We start from the raw sequence: 18,133 nt of genomic DNA on the forward strand, positions 1-18,133 counted from the left end.
TCTTTTAATCTGTGCTGTTTTCTGTTGATGCGTGAACAAAACTTCACAAAAAAAATGTGTTACTATCCATAAACGGCAAAAAGCTTTGTGCTTTGATACTTATAACATGAAGCAAAATCTCACCTTTAAAATTCTGTCAATTTTAATTACGAAATTCAGACAATAAATGTCATTTTGGTGCTATTTAATATGACATAGCAGGTAAATGTAGCCGCCTCAGTTTTAGTGGCAGCGCTGACCTCTCTACTGCTAGTTAGAGCATTAAATAAACATGAGTGAACACCAGAAGGTATGTTTAAAGATACATTACAACTAACCAAAATAACTCCTGTTTCATGTAATCGCTCAATCAGTGTTTCAAATGGGGAAAGACTTCATTAAAACAGCTTTTAGGCTATACACTTAACCTTACGTTTGCCTTAATTGAACGTAAAAGTTATTCAGTGTCCATAAAACTAGAAAAAAATAACTCTACACAAAAGCATTTTGTTAAATATATGCACTGTATTACATATTCATAAAATTTTACTTAACCTGTTAGCAATGGCTCGTTATTTAATGTAGGTTTGAATAAATCTGTCATGAAAACAAGTTATTACAGTTTATTTTCATTTAAATGTTTATATTTCACCAGCAAGCTGGAATGCATCCTGGATTTTCAGTTTCAGTTTCGGCCCATGCCTATTATCAATACTGATTTTTAGCTGCACACTTCCATTGTATATTTGGTTCAGGTGCAATGATACAACTGGAGGCGGCTCTTCCGTCTCAGCGACTCCCTGTCTTCGAGTTCCCTGGTCCTTAGGGGTTTCAGAATCAATGTTTTCTTCTCTTCGGGTTGCCGTGGATTGAACCTCTAACTGTGCCATGATACGGGTCCATGCCATGATGATTCAGCCTCTCCCTCTCACTGTAATGATGTGCCACGCTCTGCCTTGTGTAAAGATATATGACTTGTTTAAACTGTGCTCTCCAAGTGCTGCTTGGAGCTCAGGACTAGAGTAATTGTTAGCAGAGTGGTAGCAATAAATCAAAAGCCATCTCCTTTTTTCCTCGTTATCCTATAATATACCAGAGTATAACTAGGGTGAGCATCGAATATTGCTTGAATTTGATCGCTTCTCTCCTCGTGTCCCTAAGGACATGAGATTTGATTTGAGCGGGGAGGGCTTGTTCAAAGTTTGCAACAGGAAGTGTGATCGATTCGCTCTTTCCTCCACAGTCGGCTGGTAGCGCTGACAGCTCTAGTGGCAGAATGAGCTTCCTAATTCCCTAATTGAGCTGAGCGCTCAGGGTTAGAACAGCATCAGCTCCGGGCACTGAAACCACACAATTTGCAGGGAACTAATGACATGGTGAATCATGATTTATTAGTTCAAATAACCCAGCGGATTCTTTCCACATTTTGTTGTTCTTTTAGAAATTTAATTGAACGGCAAATTTATGCATACAGGGAGACTTATTCTGGTTTCATGTCGGAATGATCGTATTTAGGAGATTAGCATACATGAACGAAACCACATTGTTGTAATTACCATTGGGGAAACTTGAGATATTCTTTAATCTGTGGTTGGTGGTAGTTTGTATTACATAATCAGAATTATAAACAGAAACAACAGAATCTATCTATCTATCTATCTATCTATCTATCTATCTATCTATCTATCTATCTATCTATCTATCTATCTATCTATCTATCTATCTATCTATCTATCTATCTATCTATCTATCTATCTATCTATCTATCTATCCATCCATCCATCCATCCATCCATCCATCCATCCATCCATCCATCCATCCATCCATCCATCCATCCATCCATCCATCCATCCATCCATCCATCCATCCATCCATCCATCCATCCATCCATCCATCCATCCATCCATCCATCCATCCATCCATCCATCCATCCATCCATCCATCCATCCATCCATCCATCCATCCATCCATCCATCCATCCATCCATCCATCCATCCATCCATCCATCCATCCATCCATCCATCCATCCATCCATCCATCCATCCATCCATCCATCCATCCATCCATCCATCCATCCATCCATCCATCCATCCATCCATCCATCCATCCATCCATCCATCCATCCATCCATCCATCCATCCATCCATCCATCCATCCATCCATCCATCCATCCATCCATCCATCCATCCATCCATCCATCCATCCATCCATCCATCCATCCATCCATCCATCCATCCATCCATCCATCTTCTAAATTAAAGCTGCAAGCAGTGATTAAAGGGCCCTAATAAATAGAGGAGACATATGGCAAAGTCATTTTGATGAACCACAATTCCTGCTGCCAGCAGGTGGTGCTTCGACTAATACTGAATATTGCCAAGTAGATGTCTTCAGGCCAGAAATATTATTAAACATGTGACATTTGAAGCAGATCGAACATTGTATGCCTGAGTTACAACAACTTCCTGTTTCATGGTGAAACATCAGACTTTGTCAGGCCGCCACAGACACGCCCTTCAGCGAAAACTCAAGATCTACGCAATTTAACTTCACTAAATATGATTTTGAACTGGTTAAATCTCTATGAGGAGTTAATCACAGTGTAAAACATGACAATTCCTGTTGTCAGCAGGTGGTGCTATGACTGTAACTTAATATTGTTATGAAGATGTCTTCAGGCCAGGACTATTATCAAACATGTGAAGTTTGGGGCAGATCGGACACTGTATGCTTGAGTTACAACAACTTCCTGTTTCATGGCGAAACATCGAAATTTGTCAGGCCGCCACGGACACGCCCTTCAGCGAAAACTCAAGATCTTCACAATTTAACGTCACCAAGGCCTTTAGATTAGACTGACCAAATGTGACGTTTTTCTGATTAAAGTTCTATGAGGAGTTTGTCAAAGTACAACGTCTGCAAAAATTTTGCAGAGAAAATTCTAAATATCTCACTTCCTTTTGGGTTTTCTGATTTTGCACAGAGTGACTTTTTTTTTTTTTAGCTATTGGGCTATTGCATGTGTCTACAGAATTTCATACCTGTATGTGAAACGTAGTGTGAAAGGCGTTTAATTGAAATTTTGTAGGTGGCGCTATCGAGTCATTTTGCCACACTTAATTCAGAAACTCATATCTGACGTAAATTTTCACCACTTCTGATGCGTGCAAAGTTTCATGAGTTTACGAGCATGTTTAGGCCCTCACAAATGCGATTCATTTCGGAGAAGAAGAATAATTGACTGAGCAATTACAATAGGGTCCTCACACCACCGGTGTTCAGGCCCTAACTATTAAATTTTCCCTATTTCCTGATTAAAATCACTTGAATGAGCATTGTGTTGTAATGTAAGGACTTCCCAGGAGAACTTGATGATAGCATTACACTTAGAATAACCATTAGTTTGTGTTTTTTTTTTTTTTAGTCTTAGGAAAGGTTGTGACTCATATATGTCTCACATAGTGTTTAGGTTTTACTTACTGACATGCTTTAAAGGGTTAGTTCACCCCAAAATGAAAATTCTGCCATTATTACACCTGTAAGACCTTCATTCATCTTCAAAACTTAAATTAAGATATTTTTAATAAAATCCGATGTCTCAGTGAGGCCTGCATTGACTGTAATAACACTCCCTTTTTCAATGCCCAGAAAGCTACTAAAAACATTTAAAACAGTTCATGTGACTACAGTGGTTTAACCTTAATGTTATAAAGCGACAAGAATACTTTTTGTGCGCCAAAAATAACAACATAGCGACTTTATTCCACAATATCTAGTGAGGGACGATTTCAAAACAATGCTTCATGAAGCTTCAAAGCTTTACGAATCTTTTGTTTCGAGTCAGTGGTTCGGAGTGTGTATCAAACTGCCAAAGTCATTCCCCCAAGTGGTGAACCATTGAAATGTCGAAAAACTTATGATGTAAGGAAGTCTTGTTTACTGAAATGATGTGACTTTGGCAGTTTGACACGCTCTGAACTACTGATTTGAAACAAAAGATTCGTAAAGCTTCAAAGCTTCATGAAGCGGTGGTTTGAAATCGCCCATCACTAGATATTGTTGAATAAAGTCATTATTTTGGTTTTTTTTTAGCACACAAAAAGTATTCTCGTCGCTTCATGACATTAAAGTTGAACCACTGTAGTCACATGAACTGTTTAAAATATGTTTTTAGTAGCTTTCTGGGCATCGAAAGTGTTAATTGTCTTGCTGGCAATGCAGGCAATGCACTGAGCCATCGGATTTTATCAAAAATATTTTAATCTATGTTCCAAGATGAACAAAGGACTTACGGGTGTGGAACAACATGAGGGTGAGTAATTAATGACAGAATTTTCATTTTTGGGTGAACTAACCCTTTAAAAGTGCTGGATTTTTTTGTCAAAATGAATGATGTATTGAGAGCCTCCAGGTTGGACTTTTATTTACTTCCTGTTCCATTTGTAAACACTCCTTCCATGCCTCTAATGTTGTCTTTCTCTCAACTTTTCTTCTCAGATCCATGACGCTGAAAAGCCACACTTTGAGAGTCAACTCGGTGAGTATCCAAGCAGCTTCTGTTTCCTTTCACATCCTGCAAATGTCAACAGGATTGTGAGGAGCTTTCAAAAGACACCAAAATCCCTTGAAAGTAATTCCTGTCAGAGACTTCTAGTTGTATTTTAGTACCTTTTTCAGGCAGGTAACCCTATGTTCTTATCATATTTCATTTTGTGTTTCTTCAGACCAACTGTAAATATCACTGATGCCTCATCTAAACAGAAAATGATAAGGTTTGTTTTAGATGGCTTTAGTTGCCGCGGCTCTCCGTGCAGCAGAATTAGATTTTAGGGCTAATTGGTTTGGGTCATCATTTGCTGTGTGCTGTATGCGTGTTTGATATTTCAGTATAGTGAAGCAAATGAGAGTAATTCGGCATGACGTGGTGGAATGAACAGATCGTAGGGGTTTATTACAATGCTCGTAATTTCGGTCCTCTTGCAACTGCTACAATAAAACACCCGAACAGAAGGAAGTGAAGTGTTTTGGGATGAAAAGAACGTCATTATTTGACCTCTTTATTCCAGTAACCATTACAGCTAAATTGATTCTCGTGTTTTACTTTTCTTTTGTCTTTAACAGGTCTGTGCTAGAGCACTCAGCATACAAATTACTCTAAAGGTGTAAAGGTCAATTACGATTGGCTGTTGCTGCGTAACAAAGGAAATCTCGGTGGATGAGGCAGAGGAAGAGAGAAATGATCAGGATATGTTAAAAGATGAAGGTAGATCAACAGTTTGAGCATCGACTATGGTTTCAATTATGTACAGGCATGAAATTAGCCTTTATAAAAAGCAGAATAGAGTCAAACATTGTCTGTTTGAAATTATTCTTTGCCTGACTCAAAAGTAGGCAAGTACAACCATTAATCAACTTCATGAAGTGGATGTGGAGTCTGTCGAAATGTAATGACTTTCATACATCAAACAGTTGAAGGAAGCCTGAAGTGCAAAGATGGTTATATAATTTCACAGAACTCTCACTTTCCAAAAGGTACTTCATATGCTTCAGCCCATGGTATGATTAAGAATATTCTCAGAGCCTCTTTTTGCACCAAGCGCGTGACGCAGAACAATAACCTTTATGGTTTTGAAGTTCTCTTCCTTAGTCTCCCAGAAGTGTTTGATTGCCTGAAGCACTTTAGGCGTATATGTCAGAGAGGCATTCTTTTGAGCTTTGTTTTCTCTTGTAATGCACTCTACAGATAGGGAAAAGTCAAGCGCACTAGCATAATCTCTAAATTATTTCTGGATATTGTCTGCGCAGCTATAAATACTGTACTTCAGACCAAAGTCGACCTCATATGGGAATGTTGAGAAGTTAGAAGTAGTTTGAAATCCATCATTCCTCCAAGAATAAGCTCATATGGAATATTTGAGTGTGATTAATCTCAGATATTGTTTATGAGAACGGTTTGAAGGCCCGCATGAACTCGATTGCCATCAAAGCAAACCGAGGATGCTTCCCTCATCCACCACTCCAGAACTGTAGTACCCGATGCCTCTTCATCTCTGTGCATAACAGTCACTTAACACAGTTACGGTTGCCATGGTGGTGACTTGACATCGGCCATGTCTTATCTTTTAGAAAGTCATGAGCTTTTTTTTTTTTTTAATGTAATGAAGCGTGAAGTAGATTTGGATGGAGTGGTTAGAAAAAAATGGGTGATTTGAACATTCGGAAAGGGATAAAAGCATGTATTTTTTTCTGTTCTTAGCGACGCGTCAAATTGTAAAATTGAAAAGTGACATTCTGAGGTGTCCTTGAGAATGTTTTATGCCACTATCTGATTGAATTAAAACTCTGGTGCAAACTACTTTTTTTTATTTATTTTTTTTTTTTTTTTATACGTGCCATTGAAAATAATCTCAAATGGTGCGTTAAAAAGATATCAGAGTCTTTCAAGAGCCTCAGAAAGGGCGAGATAACAGTTCTTCTGAGTTTCATTTTCAAATTGGAGTTTTTCAAGGTTTTTAAATAAGGCTTTAATGATGTCGGTTTGACTACAGCTCCTGAGAGGTTGAAAAAAAGAAAATGACAGCAGTGGGTGACTTCATTTTATTAATGAGAGCACTATAACTGATAATTATGAATTTTAAAGGAATGGTTAGATATACACAGTAGTGAATCATATTTTGACATTATTTATTTATGCACATTGCTTTATCCAAACTCTGTATGATGTTATTTCTTTTATAGAACTCAAAAGATGTTTTTCAGAATGTTTCCATACATTGGAAATAGAGATTCACACTCTTGCTCCAAATTCACATGATATATTCAGATAAGCTTAAAAAAAGGATAAAAAGCAACAGAAGATTGCAATTAAATATTGTTCTCTCCTTTCTTGCCTTGTCTTTAAACATTTAAAACCAACACTGCTTGGACATTCGGTCTAAGATCTCCTTTGATCAACATGGTAAATGATGACTTTTTTTTATCCTTTTAATAAATTATGGGTTGAAAAACACATCTCAAGTCTAGAATGAAATGCCTAAAAAAAGGGACTTACTTGGCTCTTAGTATCGGCGACTAATTTTTTGATATTCTTCTCTAGAGTTGTCAAAAGTACTGAACAATCGGTACTGTAATTTTAAAAATTTAATGCTTTTACCGCTGTTGAGTGGATTCGTAAACACCCCTGATTGGCCATTGTGTTGACGCGTTCATTGGATATGTCTGTGATTGGTTCATTGGATATGTCTGTGATTGGCTACAATGATCAACGTTGTAAATGGATATCTTTAGAGAACTCCACTCTGGACCATCTCCTAAAGGATCAATCACATGACAAATAGCTTATGTAGATACAAGCCAAACTGTAATGCTGAATTAACCCAGCTTAACTTCTGCTTTATCCAGTTCTGATGGCACTTAGGTTTCATTACACAACACCTTAGATGTCCTGTGTTTGTTTTGGCATCTCTGATTTGTAATGTAATTAAGTCTATAAATATGATTAAGACCTGAGTCATTGTTCATACTGCAGCGTTGTCAGGTTTATTACTTGGGCATATGCCAAGTTATTAGCATTCTTTGCAATTTCTGCATTGGTTATGACCAATATTATGCTGTCAGAAGCCATGCAGAGTATGGCTCAAACTCTGTAGTTCAGTTTAATGATAGGTATGCTAAGATATATGGGGATTTTGGGCTGAGATGTGTCAGTGTGTGAGCTATGGCACCACTTTAATCTAGCAAAGTGCATCATTTTGTCACCTGAGCCTGTCTGTATAACAAAACGCATACCTGTATTTTTCAAATAATCCTGAAGGACTTGATTAGGTGGGTTTAATTAGGGTTGAAGCTAAACTCTGTGGCCTTCCAGGAACTGAGTTTGACACCTCTGCTCTCAACTACCCCTAACTAACTAACTATCAACTGACAGATGACATAAAAACATAAAAAGAAGCTCATCCACTTCATATCTCTCTTCCTCCTCATCCCACATTTTTTTCTTACATCTCTCTGAACTCATGTGACCCGCATTCTTTTCTTGGATCTGCTTGGAAAAGCTCACGGTGTTGCCTCTTCTGAACGGCTTGTCGCCTAGATATGCAAAACTCAGATGCTTTCTGAGTAATTAAAGTGCATCTCTGCCTTTTTAAAAGTGGCGGAGATCATGTTTACTCAATCCACTTCCTTGGAGCGGCGCACAGTTTAAGACCTGATAATGAGGCTCTTGGATTTGGAATCTTTTAAAGTGGAGCTGCCTCTAGGCCTTGAATTATTGATGCAAAGTAGGAGGTTTAAAACTGCCTTCAATGCTCATTAGTTTTCGGGTGAGATGCACACAGGGACAGGGACTGCAGCTTTATAACGAGCATGATTAAACCAGCCCGAGCTCCCTTGCCTAAGTTCAGGTGTTGGAGTCCAGGAGGTTTTGTGATGTCCAACCCTCGCTGAGAATCATAATGAGTGTTATTCTTTTTCCTGTTCGGCCAAAAACTGTCTAATGCTCTCTGCTTGCTTCGCTCCATCTAACACTCTCTCTCTTTTTTTTTTATTATTATTATTTTTTTTATATATATATATATATTTGTCCATTGACCTTTCCATTGGTGAGTTAAAAACTGTGAGTATTATATTGACCTATATGCTGAGTAATTAAACAGAATTACACAGGTAAAAAATGATAAATTAAGAAGTGATCTGCTTAACAGCATACTTTGTAATTCTATTATTAATGCAAATATGAATATTATATAATATTAAAATATATGAGGAATATAGGTTTGTCACGGCTTGCTCCAAGGAACACGGAAGTGTCAGGTACAAGTAAGACAATGGAGTTTAATCTCAGAAACGGGTAGAACGGCTAACAGCAAACACGATAGACATAAACAATAGAGGGTATGCGCGTGACGTCACCGTCGACCGTTATGACTGCGGTCACGGCCGCTAAGTGGCAAAAGACTGAGCGGCAGCATTGGTTTTCAGCATGAATGCCTCGAAAAACACACAAAACACATCCAAAATGGGAAAGAGCTTTGCGATTGACTGTACAAATAGCTTTGACACAAAACCTGAGGTATACAGTATATTTAAAAACTGCAGAAAGCAACAGAAAAAATAAGCAAATGGATTGCTGCAATTCACAGAAACAGCTGGACTCCAGCAGAGAAACATGTATTTACAGTTATCATTTTGTGTTGAATTGTTGGATTTTGAGGTAAAATCATACCGTATAGGCCTATATATTGTATTGTTATATGTTATGTTGACAAATCATCAATTAAATATTTTCCATCTTATATTTTGCATAATTGTGTGTTTTAAAATAAACACTGACAAAAACTATACTATAAAACTATATATTTTAGGGCTGGACAATATGACGATATATATAACACTGATATAAGTGATTATGCGGATTTAAACCTACCGATATTGTAGTTACAAAATATTCACAGGCAGATTTGCTTTATGTGTTTCCCCAGCGTCGAAATTAGGCACATATAAATGTCAAGAAACACGACTCCTGGCTACATGTCAATATCCATGGATTAGGTTTATTTGACAAGTTGTAAGAACACTTTCGAGTCCAACTTTTAGTGTAATTTGTTTGTTTTACTCGCGTTTTTGCAGTTTCACCTATTAAATCCATTCACGCAGCAGGTTCTTTTGCCACTCAGTCCAGCTGAGGGAGCGCGTTCCGGTGGGAAAGCAGGAACTTAAATACACAATACAAATGACAAACAGCTGGGAAGGTAATCAGTGTCCATGGTGAGTGATGAGTGGCGGGAACTGGGAAGCACATGGCAAACAAAACAAACGGGACAGGGCGGTGACTGTGACAAGGTTAAATTGACTAGTCAGTTAGTAGGGTCAACTAGTTAATAATTTTTTTTCTCAATTTTTTTAGAGAACATTTTGGTTATCTTTAGCATCAGATAATAATTGATTGATACTTTTATTGAAAAATAATGCATTAAATTGGTCTTAAATGGATAGTTCACCCCAAAATGAAAATTATCCCATAATTTACTCGCATTCAAGCCATCCCCATCGACCAGCCGTTTTTAAAAAATATGTAGATGCACATCCCTGATTCATATTTTCCATGAAAAAGCTTTTCATCTTAAATCTAAGATAGCTGAATTTTTTTCGTTTTTTGCATTAATGTCCTTTTGAAGCACCTGAGGGGGCCTTAAATCTGAAGGGCTATTTTTGCTCCAGCTGATATAGCCTGCCTTTTTTGGTGTGAATATTCAAGTTTGCTTTTCTTTGCTCCCTCTTTCATTCCACCTCTCCCGTCTTATCTAGTTTTTCATCTTTTTCTTCCCTATCATCCTTTGATCCCTTTCATTCACCCCGTTCTCTCTTTTCCTCTCGCTTTCTCTCTCTTTGAACAACATATCCTGGTGAGTCAAAAAGGATTGGGTAGCTTTGCATACAAACTTGGATCACTCCAAATCGTTACATCTACAGCAGCACAATGATCTGAGTCACTGGAGCACAGCCAGTTCTACATTGAAACAATCAGCTCTGGGCCAGGATGCACAACGCCACCGCTCATGGAAATGAGCCATCGACAGCCTTTCTTGTCTCCCATCACCTGCCACTGAGCGTGCAAAATCCACTCTTGACATTCTCATTGTTCCTCTGTACGGCTTAATGGCCCTTCTTGTGTGGCTCTGTCATTTAGAAAGATGATGTCTGTTATTGTTAAAGCAACATTCAAGTCAGGAGTAGGCGAAAAAATCGTGCCATTATTCTTCACATTGCTTTTAGCTTTCCATCTGGTACTCATTGTCATGCATGATTGACTTGATTGACGGAACAAACTCTCACTCCAGAGTTTTGGGGGTGCTTTCCCCCACTAGTTATTCCAATTATCATTGTTGGTAGACTGCTGCTTATTTGTACATTTGCCAAGTCTCAGAGGAATAGTTCATCCAAAAATGAACATTTTGTCATTTACTCTCACTTATGTTCTAAATCTGCATGACTTTCGTTCCTCAGAGGAGGAAAGGAAATTATGAAGACTAGTTACTCTTTTCCATTCAATTACACTCTAAAAAATGCTGGGTTAAAAAACCCAAGCTGGGTAAAATATGGACAAACCCAGCAGGTTGGGTTAAAAGGCACCTATTATGCCCTCTTTCACATGATGTAATATAAGTCTCTGGTCTGGCCAAGTTTCAGCTTAAAATACCCCACAAATTTGCCCCTATTTGAGGGTGAGCAAAAACACGCCTTTTACTATATTACTATATTGCTGGCTAGAAAAATAAATACAAAATTGGTTGAAAAAAATGGCTGGGTGAAAACAACCCAATCCCTGGTTTTGTCCATATGTAACCCAGCACCTTTTATAGTGTAAAATACAGTTACTGAAAAAAACAAAACAATGCAAAAGCATCCTTAATAAATTAGACTTGTACTATATTCAAATTCTTCTGAAGCGATGCATTAGTCTAACTTTTAAGTTAATTTAAGTTTTATTTTTATTAATAAGCTTTATTTACTAGTAGTTTACTGCAGCCAAAACAGAATCATTAGACCCTTTCACACACAGATTCTGGAAAATACACGGATAATGTGTCCCGAGATCGTTTGATTTTGGTTCGTTCACACTGCAAATGATTTTCTGGAATTTGTGCGCATGTTCACACACACCCCGTAAAGACACGTGACATCAGGATGTGACGTGTAATTAGGGTTGCAAAGGGGCGGAAAGTTTCCGGTAAATTTCCGGAAACTTTCCACGGGAACTTAACCTGGAGAATTTTGGAAATATTCCAATTTGGAAACTTAACAGGAATTTATGGGAATTTACGTGAATTAATTGGAAATTTGGGGAAATTTATATAAATGTATAATATTTACATAAAAAGTATCATATAAAAACAAATATAAACAATTTGTTTGGTCATAACATAAAATAACAGTTATTTATTTTTTTGCATTCAATTAATTCTAATTTAGTAAATATGTAAAAAATACATTTTTATTGCAACAATTGTTATGTGTTATTTATTTCAGTGTCACATGATCCTTCAGAAATCATTCTAATATTCTGATTTGATACTTAGTTATTGTCATTGTTGGAAACAGTTGTGCTGCTGAATATTTTTTGGAACCTGTAATACTATTTTCAGTATTCACTTATTAATAAAAAGTTAAAAAGAATAGAATTTATTCAAAATAGAAATCTTTTATAACAATATCACTTTAATATCACTTTTATTTAACAATTTCACACATCCTTGCTGAATAAAAGTAGTAATTCCTTTCACAAAAAAGAAAAAAAAAAATACTGACCCCCAAATTTTGAATGGTAGTGTATATTGTTACAAACGATTTCTGTTTTTAAATAAATGCTGTTCTTTAAATTTTTATTCATCAAAGAATCCTAAAAAAAAGTATCACAGGTTATAAAAGAATTAAGCAGCACAACTGTTTCCAACATTGATAACGGAGTATCAAATCAGCATATTAGAATGATTTCTGAAGGATCATGTGACACTGAAGACTGGAGTAATGATGCTGAAAATTCAGCTTTGCATCACAGAAATAAATTATATTTTTATGTATATCAAAATAGAAAACCATTATTTTAAATTGTAGTTATGTTTCACAATATTACTGCTTTTTTCTGTATTTTTGATCAAATGTGCATGTTATGGACTGGGGCAGTGCACAGTGCATGCAGGGGGTGTGGCCTCAAAGCACTGCAGTAAGTAGTGTGCTGTGTGAATGTCAGGGTAAAAATTCAACTGAAACTGCATTAAATATGGTTGTTATTGCAAAAATTATGTTGCAAGATGTTGTTTTCAACTACATTTACGTAGCCTGTCATAGGCTAACCTGTAATTTTGCAAATTCCCTGTTTATTCACATTAATTCCCATTAATTAATCATATATTCCCGTTAATTCCCATGGAAAGCTTCCAGCTTTGAAAATTCCCGGAATTTTGCAACCCTACGTGTAATGTCTTCGCAGCATCTTAAGTTTGCTTATGATCTGCAATTTCTCTCTCTAGAAACCACTCTCATGCATTTGTTTTACTTATTAAATCATAAGCTAGCACATCACGTACCGTTCCACTATGCTGGTGAACGATCTCAGCTTCAGTGTTATTGATACGACACACTCCTTATGGCATTTGTCCTGCCTTTTGTTCACACAGGGCGTGTTCGGGGACTGATCCCTACAATGTCACTAGGTCTCCATCCCGGGATCGATGCCCTGGACGTGTTTGCATTCACACAGAATGCAATTTTATGCCAATTTTCTTAGATCAACACTCTGTGTAAAAGGGGCTATTGATTCAGTGAGTTGAACAAGTAAACTGAATCAGCCCAAATTGTGAACAAATATTTCAGACCAAATCAACTAATTAATTGAAAAGATCTAACTCAAATGAATAATTCATTCACAAATCGAACATTGCTACTTCATAGAGGACTAGGGCGGGCAAGATTTGAAATGAATAACAACATTTTGGTCTGTGTGTGTAACACAAACCTTTTGAATGGTTTCAGACCCAGGGCCCTATTTTAACGATCTAAACGCAAAGTGTGAGGCGCACGGCTCAGGTGCACTCAGGGCGTGTCCAAATCCACTTTTGCTATTTTAACGACGGAAAACGGTCCGTGCGCATTTTTGAAATGGGTTGTCCCTATTCTCTTAATGAGTAATGGAGTAACGTTCAATAAACCAATCAGAGTGTCATCTCCCCTTCCCTTTAAGAGCGAGATGCGCTTGCGCCATGGCGGATTGCTATTTACATGCCGGAATTTGTTGGCGGAAAAGCTGAACGCTTTTCAAGCGAAGAAACTGATCTGCTCGTGCGCGAAGTTAAAGCGCGCGAGCAGATCATCTACGTGACAAGCAGGATATAACATTATATATATTATATAATTATATATTATATAACATATAACATTATAAAATACACTGACTTATTAAACACACCGATTCAACTGAGGAGTTCAACGAGTGATGTTTTGCTGAAATTACCTGTTAAGTGGCCAGTCAATCTTTCAGTCGTCTGCGTTGGATGCAGGCTTTCAAATAGCTCTGCGCGATCAGTCAGTTAATATGTGTGTGTATTGGCAAGATTGTTCAATTAATTAGCCAGTTTCGTTCATCATTATAAGCAGTAATAGGCTGAATTGAAAATAGGTATCCTAATTCTAATACACACAATGACTATTCATCATTACATTTTTATATTTATGTAGCCTACACAATAATATTCTTTTACACTGTAATCCTTTTGTTTTTAATATTTGGCATGTTTGTGTGATGCGCATCCCTGTGTGTAATAAGCAAAGTCAACGCGCACTGTGGACGCGCCCAGAGGCGCAGTTTCTACCAACGCGCTCTAACAAAAAAATATTGCGCCACTGACTTTAGATTTTAGACCAGGTTTGAGTTGGTCTATGGCGCAGTCTATTTTCATCTCCTTAAAATAGCAATGCGCCTGAACACACCTCTTTTTTAGACCAGCACGCCCATGGGCGTACTAACTGGCGCAAATGCATTTACTAATTTAAGGACGTGGCGCTGAACAGGAAAACGCGAACGGCGGCAGACGCAAACTAGCAAACACACGTGCGCTGCGCCTTGCGTCGCATTACGCCGGGTGTATTATAGGGCCCCCAGTGTTGCCGATTTAGGGATTTTGTCACTATTTAGTGACTTCAACACCCCTTTTGAGACTTTTAGCTTAGGGACAAATCTAGCAACTTCTTGGACAAACCTTATCTAGACTCTTATTTTGCCCACTGATCTATATTCATATTTATATAGATCAATGAATTTGCCTTTATGAAGTCATCTAGTGACATTTAGCTACCAGTTTTAACTACTTTCAATTGAAAGCAGTTGGCAAGACCACTTTTATGATACTTTATAAAAACTACTTATACTATAAAATTGACTTTATGGATCTTTATTATCTTTTATTGAAGCATAAAACCTTCACCTATTTATTGTAAGTGCATGCAAAAAAAAAAAAAAAAAATGAAAAGCATATTTTCAGACTTTCTGCTGTTTTTTCATGAAAGAAAGTCATACAGGTTTGGAACATTCCTTTAAGGGTGCTGGATTTAGTTCTATGCACCTGTTTTGCTGACGTTCACAGATTTGACAAACTTCCAACGGGGGCACGAGGTGACTCTCCTTTACGCTTCCCCCGGCCACCTCAGGCAATGCAAACTGTCAGCAGAGGTTTGTGCCAGGTGGATGGACTGTACCACCACACGCACACATCACACGGATGGCCACGTTCGTTTCTCTGCATTCGATCGGGCATGCATTGTGCAGAGACTCTTTCAATGTCTTTGTTGTCTAAATCTGTCTCGTAACCTTCCGTCTGAGTTGAGACTCATTAGGTCTGCATGACTCCAGTTAATGCTGGAAAAGGATTGTCTCTGAACTTTTTGAGTGTAGTCCAAAAACAGAGCAATAAACCTGAAGTGGTGGATACTGTCAGTTGGTTAAACGTTGTGCTCGCTACTGTTGCGCCCTCAAACATCATCTCTAATTACTATACTTCATCGCCGACGACCTGCGGTAGACACTCTAATGGAACTTGTGAGCGCCCTGATTGCTGGGAAAAAAATTTTCAAACTTTTTTCACACTTCAGCAACTGCCATATGTCTTCACTATAGAATTTCTCTCTTCGTTTCAAGGCAGTATGTGTGCACAATAAAGACTTTTAACTTTTTTAGCTGATCCAAGCACAGCGAAAGTCTTGATTGCCCGTGGGTTGGTTGTGCACAATATTTTTAAATGTCCCCAACCCCTTCGTCTACAAAAGAGTATGCCTCCAACTGTTCAACAGTCTTCTGGAAAATGGCTTATTTTTATGTACTTGCATTCGGAGTCTTTCTCTTTAGAAGTAAAATTGGCATTTGGATTCAATTAAATAGTCTGCATTGAGATTTATTTCTCAGTAATCAGTCTGCTTTGTCAATACTCTGTTTTCAATCTCACATTTTATTCACCTCAGACTTGTGCTACCTGATTCACCAGTCTCCAGGGATAAATGTGCTATTTTCTCTTCAACTTCAACTCGCTCAATTCCTTCCTCCTTTTCTGTCACCTCTCTTTCCCTCTTTCTATTATCATACATAAGCAAACAAAATCATGTCTGACTTTGTTCTGGGTTGCTATAGAACTAATTTGAGTTTCTGCTGTCATGTGGTTCCATCTTGTTTTGTCGCTGTGGGACAGAATCTGATTGGTTTTGGTTCCCGGGTAGATGCAATACCGTCTGAGGTGGTTCATTTTTAGTGGCTTGCCTCAGTGTGACTATTATGATACACTTGCATTCATCAGATGCCTCTTCCTAGTCTTAATATCTTGGCTTATTGTTTATTGGCACACTGGAAAAAGAAAATCCTGCTGTCTTTTTGGTTTGGTTCTGTCGTAAATCAAATATACACTCCCACTTATAGGGATAGTTCGCCCAGAAATGAAAATTTTGTCATCATTTACTCTCCCTCAAGTTATTCCACACCTGTATACATTTCCTTGTTCTGCTGAACACAAAGAAAGATATTTGGAAGAATGTTTGTAACCTAGCAGATTTGCAGATCCCCATTGACTACCATAGTAGGGGAAAAAAAATATTTCTATGTTTCTATTTAGCTTTAATTTTTTTATTTCAGTTTTAGTAATATTAGTACTTTTAACTTTCAACTTTAAAAACTCAATTTTTCATGTTTCATTTTTTATTATTATTAATGATTATACTGAATATTTATATTTCATTTATACTATAGAAGCAGGGACAGTTCTACAGAGCTTTAATTTGAATAAAAATCTGTGCAGGAGGATGTCAATAGTTTTTTCATCCATTTTACTGTGAGAGAGATATAATTTAAATTTGAAATACATATATTTACTTACATGTCACATAGAGAGAGTTCTGGGAATGTCTTAGAAGTGCTTTCTTGTTTTATTCTAGTTTTTTTTTTTGGAATTATTCATACGTTTTTCTTCCAAATATTTTGCATATGGTCATTTTCTCTGCATATGGTAAGGTTACTTCACGGGTCATTAGTTGTAACATTTGTACATTTATTTTTTCACTTTAAACTGTACATATTTTTACATTGCATCTTATTAGGTACTGGTGTTTCTGCAAATTAAGACCAGAGAGTGACTAAACCCTGGAGAGCGTGATGAAAAAAACAAACAGAGGGCATAGCTTTGAAGGTGATACTTTATATTGGGAAAACAATTCAGGTGACTGAAGCTCAATTCTCCAGCGTCTCATTCAATACATCTCCCTTATCCAGAAGATTCAGTCCCTTTATCTTTGGAGTCACTCCTCCAGTAGAATACAGATTGAGCAGAGAGAGAAGTGAAAGAGGGAGGAAGAAACCTGATGAAGAAACACATGCTTCTAAGCCCTGTAATCAAATGATACCTCACTAAATAGATCATAAAACTAACTGTCAAGTCCCCTACTACTTTCTCTTCACATCAGCCACCTCGGTCTCCTCTCCATGTCACAGTTTGATTGGCCTTCTCATCCAGAAGTAGGCTGCACTGATAGTTTGAAGAACCATTCTCTGCATTTTTACAATTCAGTGGTGGTCTGCAGTGAAGATATTGCTGTTTAAAGCCAAGTGCAATAATTCAATACATTTCCTAATTGCTTACTTTGCTCCATCGCACATAGTCCTCGTCCTCAAATTTGGTGCATGCAAAGGTGATGGTGACCAAGAGAACAGGGCTGATGTAAGGTCAAAAAGAAGGATAAAATGTCAAGACTTCTCCTTTTTCCGTCCTTCTGCTCTTCTGTTGTTTAATGATTAATTGAACGCTATTAGTGTGGAGGCTAGACCAGATAAATTCAGCTTTAATTAGTTTCTTTTTTTACACACTGCTCTGTGCTTTCTTTCTGACACCACACACCCATAGAGATACAATGAAGGATTGGCAAGCGCCTTATCATTGATGCCCGCTGGGACCGGATAACTGTTATTACTGTGGCACCCCACGATGCCAGGAAAGAAAGATTTTAAAATGTTCTCAGGCTTTTAATACACCTGCACAAATTGTCTGTCACACATACACTTAACACACACAACCACTCCATGCTGCCAGCATGTTTGATTCCAGATTCGTTATTGTACCTGTCAGTC

The 18,133-nt window shown here is 37.5% G+C and overlaps 1 protein-coding gene across 3 annotated transcripts in view; it reads left to right on the top strand.

The window, feature by feature from the left end:
- Positions 1-18,133, top strand: part of b3glcta (beta 3-glucosyltransferase a) — a 110,915-nt gene that overhangs the window by 37,861 nt on the left and 54,921 nt on the right. For 2 of the 3 annotated variants that reach the window (XM_067365559.1, XM_067365561.1), the window contains exon 3: positions 4,477-4,516. In XM_067365559.1, the coding sequence (XP_067221660.1) occupies positions 4,477-4,516 (40 nt within the window). Of the gene's footprint in view, positions 1-4,476; positions 4,517-5,100; positions 5,243-18,133 lie in introns of all 3 variants that reach the window. The other variant, XM_067365560.1, reaches the window with a different exon arrangement.

Source organism: Chanodichthys erythropterus, chromosome 17, assembly GCF_024489055.1.
Source record: "Chanodichthys erythropterus isolate Z2021 chromosome 17, ASM2448905v1, whole genome shotgun sequence".
In the NCBI taxonomy this organism is placed as follows: domain Eukaryota; kingdom Metazoa; phylum Chordata; class Actinopteri; order Cypriniformes; family Xenocyprididae; genus Chanodichthys; species Chanodichthys erythropterus.